The sequence below is a fragment of the Thermobia domestica genome, chromosome 3, assembly GCF_964235325.1.
Source record: "Thermobia domestica chromosome 3, izTheDome1.hap1.1, whole genome shotgun sequence".
NCBI classification, from domain to species: Eukaryota; Metazoa; Arthropoda; class Insecta; order Zygentoma; family Lepismatidae; genus Thermobia; species Thermobia domestica.
In genome coordinates, this window is record NC_137456.1 from 111,701,517 (window position 1) to 111,709,755 (window position 8,239).

Below are 8,239 nucleotides of genomic sequence, written 5' to 3' on the forward strand. Positions count from 1 at the left end.
AATGCTGCGCGTTGAATCCATCAATGTTATTTAGATTTCGATTGTATATGGAGGGTAATAGGGTTCAAATTGCACGTTATAAACTTACAGTACATTTAATTTTATTGGGGCTGGTAAGGCATGCTTTGAATGAACCTAGATTTTCTTCGATAATCATGACTGCTATTATTATTATTATTATTATTATTATTATTATTATTATTATTATTATTATTATTATTATTATTATTATTATTATTATTATTATTATTATTATTTGATTGATTCCCTTTCGCTATACTAGTTGCTAGCGCCCCCCTTTGAGGCACGTGGTTCTAGGTTCGATTCCAGTTGCGACAGCATTCAACTCACTATGGTGATTCGGAGTCTAGTAGACCGTGTGCGTGGGTTTTCTTGGGGTTCTCCCGTTTCCTCCCACTTTCTTCATTCCACCATTTCATTCATTACTCATCATCACCGTCTCCTTTAGCCTAACCGGCATAACCGTGGGACGTAAAACTCAAAGATTTCATTTCATTTTTTAAACTGTAGGTTTATGTCTCATACAGCTTAGGTGTTGACAAAGTACAATAACCTTCAATAATCACTACCAACAACAGTATTTGATTTTGACTATGATCTGTAAGATAGTCCACACTTTATAAACTTCAAATGCGACAAATATTAATTAATTGATGATATTTAACAGTAGATTTTAAGTATTGCTCTTGTGTTAATTTTGAGTTTAACGTCCTTTTCAGCAGCGAGGCTACAGGAGATTCGGAACTGCTGATTAACGTGGAGTCCGAGACACATGAGCTCCCGCCGGGAATCGAACCCCGACCTCCCATACGCTAACCGCTTACCCACAAAGGAGCTCAGTATTGCTCTTGTTTTCACATTCCGATAACAAAGATGAAACATTCTTTAAACACAGATTTTCATTGAAGATGCTTTTGGTGCAAGTATTTGCAGGTTCAAACCCGGCTAGTAGTAAAGCTCCTCGGATAAAAACTAGAGTTGTAGTTTTGGAACCTGGAACCTAGTGGATTCCATTCTTCATAACCTTGTTGTTGTATGAAAAACGCACAGCAAAAATCACTATTATAAATGAAATAGGCAAGTATTTTGGAATTTCTCCTCTGAACAAACATTTAGCTGAAAGCATTAAAACACTCATTGGTCATCAGAATAATTGTGTTCAATATTATACAACTTTAGCGAGTTTTGAATTCTTTCAGTTCCACTTTTATATATATCTGCAAGTTGATGGTTTAAGGTGTCTGACAAAGAAATTCCCTAAATTGCATCAGCATTGTGTCAGCGGTGTCTTCTGATGTCCAGTTTTTTGCCGTCCTTGACTAAGTATGGAACCTCTGCCAAGGCTGTTCATCCTTGCCCCGGAAACCGACTCCGCCCATATTCATGTGAACAGATTCTTTCCGTATAAATAGGAAACTTCTAGATTGTCTAGTTACTTGTTTTTAGCAAGGTTCCAGAAACTGCTTTCAACAGCCACAATGTACAAACTGGTAAGTCAGGTGTCTGTTTTTCATTCATAGAACAGATTATTTGAGTAGACGCGAGCTACTACAAATTGTTAGGAAAAAGTCTTATATGATGGAGCAGTCTTAACGGAAACATCTCTTGTGTTAGGAAATCTGCATATCTGTGTTGAATTCCGTTGTGTTTTGCATTTGGTCTTTATGATAACCGAGGTTATGAAGGGTGCGACACGTGGGATCAAATCACGGGGTTCGAATCCTGTGCAGGTGGTTGGGGACAGACATCATGCTTTAGAGTATAGGGCGTTCCCCACCACGATATTTCGCTTCCAAGAGAGCTGGATTATATGAGCAAGTATCGGTCCCGGCTAGACACATTACTTGTTGGAAACCTAAACCCACAAATTATTTCTTGTCTATGGAAAGGTATCTTCATCTATCAAAGTTGAAACTTCATACTTGTGTTACGTGGTCTCATCCTCGATGTCTGGTGCTAGAGATTTGAACGCATTGTAGTTGTTCGGATTCCATCTCAAACTGCAGATCCACGTCTCATATAGCCTCAGTGCTGAAAAAGAAGCTCATAAATGCTGAGAATAATCGAGGACCCAAGAAAAATACTTGTGGTATTCTTCTTTGAATTGTAATGACATTCGAAACGTTATGATATCTATTTTCACTTTAAGAGTGTACTACCCACGATATGATTTTCCTTCTTTCTTTCTTACTTACTTATGTATATGTATGTATGTATGTATGTAGGTATTCTATGTATATATACATATATTATTATCACAGTCCTTTTAAGGTTACATTTTTTTAAAATACTCATTAGCAAAACGTTTTTAATACCAGCATATCTATAGTAAATTATCTATGTTTGAAGGAAGAGAGTAATACTCAAATACGTAATTAGCCAATGCAATGTAAACGTTCAGGGCACGAACTTTGCATATTTCAGATGTTTATTAGGGCTTCTGAACCATTTTGGTGTAAGAAATCATTTTCCAAAATTTGCCTTTTCCTCTTCGTTATCTTTTATCATCCATATAGAGTCATGTTTCTACCTGAAACTTTCATTATTTTTTTTTTTTTAAATATTTACAATATAAATTCTTTCTTTCGTTTTGTTTCAGTGATGGAAATTTGAAAAATTATAAAATTTCAACTCGAGAGGCAGAAAGCCTCATTTTTCTTTTGAATTTCCTATTTATAATAATAATAATAATAATAATAATAATAATAATAATAATAATAATAATAATAATAATAATAATAATAATAATAATAATAATAATAATTGAGCTGAGCGAAGCGAAGCTCTTGTACTCGGGTTAGCCGTTTGGTTGTCCGCGAACTCCTCCTAGACCGTTTGGCCGATCTCAACCAAACTTAGCACGCTGATAGAGTATGTCGTGCTGAGTGACAACATAGGTCGAAATCAAAAATCCGATGTACCATCGAGGAATAATGACCGAAAAACGCTTCCTCCTAGACCGTTTGGCCGATCTCAACCAAACTTAGCACGCTGATAGAGTATGTCGTGCTGAGTGACAACATAGGTCGAAATCAAAAATCCGATGTACCATCGAGGAATAATCACCGAAAAACGCTTGCATAGACTTAACATGGGGAAAAAGTTTTCACGCGATTTTTTTGTCAACAATTAAAAATGGCATTTATTATTGCATAATGGCCAGGAATGATTACGTAGTTTAAGCTCGCTCAGCTCATTTCATTGCAATCGGGTACATCCATTGCATTCCTAGTAATAATGATACAGTAATAAAATATAAACATAAAACTATCCAGTCTTCCATGTATACTACTGTAAATAGATTTTTTTTCATTTTTTAAAAATGTTTTCATAATGCCTTGATGCGATCATCCCATACTGAACCTAACGATACTAACTTCGTTCATCATATATATTTTTGCAGAACGTTTTGCAAGTTGATTATTTGACACTTTCTTTTCTTTCTTTCATTCACTCGTTCATTATATTTCATTATTTTCTTTCTTTAAATACCAGTAAATATATATCTTTTCTTGGCGGTTGATTTTTGTGTATCAGGCAGTCCAGAAATTACTCCCTCAGTAGCATAAACTTTCCTGATTACGAAGAAATAAAAGTCGGTTAAAGTTTGACAACCCTGATTTCACATTTATTAATGACTTATGAAGTCTATTTTCCACCTCTAGAAAATTTTGTTTGATACAAATGAAAAATCCCGTATTTAATGTTACCAATTTCGATTTAAAAAAAAAATCCCTTTATCTCTTTTCAAAGAACTTAATGTAAAAAATCCCATGAAATAGGATTTGCCTACGGCTTGGCATCACTGTTTTATTTTCGAAACTAACCATACAGATGACAAAGAATACAGTACACGATAAAGGTGTTTTGAACTTTTTAAAATCACATTTAAGGAAAAGGAGTTGTAGAGGTAGGGTACAAAATCCTGTTTATGATGAAAAAATAAAACTTTATCTGAATGTAAGTAATATGCAAACTTCAGAACATTTAGGAGTTACTAGTTGTAAGAACATGTAGGCAAAATATTTAGAAACGCATGAATTCTCACAGTCTGGCAATCACTTCAATTTTCATAGTTCATAGCAGGCTGTGTTGTTGTGTTGCCTCCTATCCGACGCCAAGATATGTCACTAGACTAGCGTGCAGACAATTTGTAGACAAACCAAGGACTTGGCGGAACAACTAGTTAAAAAAAATACTAGAATTCATAATCATATCATTTTAATGCAATACACGTTTCATGTGTGTCCATTCAGTATATTCCAAGAATTAAAAGATAAAATCTTTAAGATGTGAGGAACTTGTCCCGTTACTAACACTATTTCTGCTGTGTTATGCTTTTTTCTTTTTTTAATTAATGTCTCGTGATAATCCTTCCAGGCTAAAGGATACAGTGATGACAACGATGAATGAAATGATGAAACGAGGAAAGTGGGAGGGAACAAGCAACTTCCCGAAAGAAAAATCTACACACCCAGTTTGTCCACGCGATTTCGGGTCGGACTAGGGACACCACAGAAGTGATTGTTCTACAACAGCGCCGTAACTTAGATTTTTCTGGGGGGGGGAGGGAGGCAAGTATTAATACGCATATTTGGGCCCCCTAGAAAAGTTGATTTTTCTAATTTTTAGTCCCCCCTTTCCATCTTTCTCTTATTCCCTTACTCTCTATGGGCCCCCCATAACCTGTGGACCGTCCCGCACGGGGCCATTAGTTACGCCTTTGGGCCCGTTCTACACATTACAAATTAATTACGGGGACAATATTGACAAATCCCAAAGCCATACGAATAAATATTATTTCTAAGGCCTCTAATAGTAGACATTTTTTACTGAAATGGGCCCACTACTAATTTTCGTTTTATTTACCCTTTGTGCACTGAGAAAAAAAATTGTAGGTGGCGTACTTAAAAAGATAGGTTACATGCGTAATTCCTGTAGTTTTTGGACTTAACGTACAACAGACGTATAACTGAAAACGCATGTTTTATAATACTTTCTGTATAAGTGTGCCATCTATACGTACTTTCCGTATGAAACAATGTAGGCGGTCAGGATCTCACATACATATGGACGTATATAACATATAGCTGACGAAGGTAACTTAAGTATATGCATGTGATATACGGAAAACTGTTAGATGTCAGACATCCTGCAACGGCATTATGTAACATCTAAGGGCAGTGCCTATGTAGCATACGGATAACGTATGCTCCGTACTGATTTCTATAGTAAGCAAGAGGATACCGTATATTTGTACAATATATCGCTGTCCGGAGAACGTATTTTTCTCTGTGTGTGCTGTTTTGTTTATGTAATGTAGTGAACCTGTTTGATGCTTAATTTATAATTTCATGCTCGTATCGTATATGGAGTAAGAAAACTTTGTCTTAATATGGGCCCCCCTCGAACGGCGGGGAGCTTCTCTGGGGGGCAGTTGCCCCCTTCCCCCCACAATTTACGGCCCTGCTCTACAACTGAGCCACTGGGCCCTTGCATTAAAAACTATTGACATCCACGGATAACCCAAATACACAACATCTATGTGGGCAGTAATATACAGGGTTTCTAGGATTTAGAAGAATTAGAGTACAGACGGTACTAGTGTGAAACCAATATTTCTCGAATAATATTATTTTGAAAAACTGTTATAACTTAAAGATGTGTAAACATACTTTTTTTTTTAAAGAAATATAACAATTAAGTTTGCCAGATCATTTTTTTAATAGCTCTAATTAGTAGTCACTATTTCTTTGCTTTTGCACTAATGCTATCTGTGCGACAACTCTATAAAATGTTGGAAGCCTGTGCCTCTCTATCTGAACAGTCAATCTTCTTAAAGAGTTTTATGTGATATTGAACTGGCTTGCCACATTTCTCTACATTTACAAAGACGAATTCAGTCTTCTCTCAGTCGTTTTTTTCCTCAGTGACAAAAGTTACTTGTCATCAATAAACACATACCGTCATTCCCTCTTACTTTTATATGTATATATTCTGTATAATTGATCCATTAATTATAACCAAAACATCAAAAGAAATATAAGAAGAAAAGATATTATTTCTTGTTATTTACAAAATCTGAATTATTGAACCATAAAAGATAATAAATAAACTATAATTTCTAGATTTGTCGTTACGATTTACACTCATGTCCAAAATGATTGTCGCATATCTAAAACTGTCTTCTTGTAAGAATATAATATGATAGTGATTTTGCAGGTACTTTTAATACTGATGCTATGTGTATAATCGGAAAATGTATATTTGTGGTAAATTTCATAGGAAAAGAATTTTAAATACGAAAATTAGAATGGGTAAAACGAAATATTGCTAAATGGACAAGAAAGTTTTATTTTCATTTTATTGTTCTTATTTACTGCTCTTTTTACGTGAAATTGCCCACATATATGTCTTTGCCGATTATACACATACTAACATTATAAAAAAATACCGGGCGAATTCATTATCAAATTATACTACAACAACATATTTATAGACATGCGACAATAATTTTGGACATGAATGTACATTGTTACACCAGTTTAATGTAGAAGTGTCTCTTGGATGTAGAATTATTAGCTTCTCCCATATGAATAAGTAAACATATTTACACATTTTCCTCCTTTTCTTTGCAGGTTGTCATTCCACTGTTCTTTGCCCTTGTGGCTTCTGCCCCAGCTGGGCTGTCAACTCCTGGAATCTCAACCACCGTTGTCCAGGCTGCTCCAGCTGTCGCTGCTGTTCAAGCACCTGCTGTGGCTGTTAGAACTGCTGCTGTTTCTGCTCCTCTTGTCTCTGCTGTCAACGTGCCCGCCGTTGTGTCCGCTCCTGCTGTTGCTCAAGTGAGAACTGTGTCCGCTCCTGCTGTTGCTCAAGTGAGAACCGTTGCTGCTCCTGCTGTTGCTGCTGTCCCAGTCACCCAGACTGTTCAGTATGTTAACACTCCAGTCGTAACTGGATACAGCACTCAGATCCTCAGATCTGGCGTTTCTGGTCTCGCAACCCCAGCCAATATTGTTAGCCAACAGCGTGTTGTTGCTCCTGGTCGCACTGTTGCTACCGTCACCCCACAGGTAACTCAGGTGCAACCTGAAATCAATGTGCAGAGAGTTGCTGTAGATGTACCAGTAGCCCAGCCAGTAGCTGTCCCAACTCCAGTCGTCAGCCAGGTTGAATACCGCTCTCAAGCTCTCGTTTCTGCTCCAGCCGTTGTATCTGCCCCAGCTGTCGTTTCTTCCCCAGCTGTAGTTTCTGCTGTGCCATCCGTTGCTGCCGTACGAGCCTCTTCCCTCGTCGTACCCTCTGTCAGCAATGTCATCGGAGGACAAGTTGTTAACTCTGTTGTCGTTTAGGCACAAAATTATTCTTATCTAGTCACTATTTTATTATCTTATTTCCATCAGCAAAAATAAGTTTATAAAAGAAAAAAAATATGTAAGTCTTGGTATTTTCCAAGGTTGGCGACGGAAATTGAATGTTGTTATGTGCTCAAATAAAAGCAAGTCTTAAAATTTATTTCAATATGTGTTTATTTTATGTGTCTTTAAATCATAAATCATCCCACATCCACAATTTGTTACTACATATTATATACACACAGACAATTCATATCTAATCGAATAGTCAGCTCAATGAATGCATATCTACCAAAAATTATGTTGTAAAAATTATGTTTAATGGTACAAATCGACTCATTGAAGCTCTAAGACCGATCTTCTGTGGTAGAAGTAAGTGTAATCTACTCATTCAAAATATATTAACTACACTGGCATTATTTTCTCACAACCAATAATGTAGACTCTCTTATTTTACAACTTTATTCTCCCCCTATTCTCAGTGACAGGAACACCCATCTCAGTAGCATCAAACTAGGAGTAACGATGTACAAATTGGTGTTGATCAGATTTTATGAATCATGAATAGCTTGAAATCTGTTGTAACTACTTAGTTTTTTTTATTATTATTAAAATGAGATTTCTAATTTCACCTTCCACCTTCACGCTCTTTAGGCTAACGGAGGCAGATGATGGTACACATATTGGAAGGGTGCCATGTCAATTAGTCACAGAGGAGATTTTGTGTTATTTATAGATATTTGTTGCTGTAGACAAATATCTATAAATATCTGAGGGGAGGAGATTCATAAAAAGAAGATCTAACTACACAAGGAACATAATGATAGAGTTAACACAGAAAATACAATAGGAGTACACAA

The 8,239-nt window shown here is 36.2% G+C and overlaps 1 protein-coding gene across 1 annotated transcript; it reads left to right on the top strand.

The window, feature by feature from the left end:
* The first annotated feature begins 1,439 nt into the window (after window positions 1–1,439).
* Window positions 1,440–7,539, top strand: LOC145680668 (uncharacterized). Its single transcript, XM_081751457.1, has 2 exons — window positions 1,440–1,511; window positions 6,660–7,539. Exons 1-2 carry the CDS (start codon window positions 1,500–1,502, stop codon window positions 7,374–7,376), a joined length of 729 nt encoding a protein of 242 aa, XP_081607583.1. The 5' UTR covers window positions 1,440–1,499; the 3' UTR covers window positions 7,377–7,539.
* Window positions 7,540–8,239: the final 700 nt, after the last annotated feature.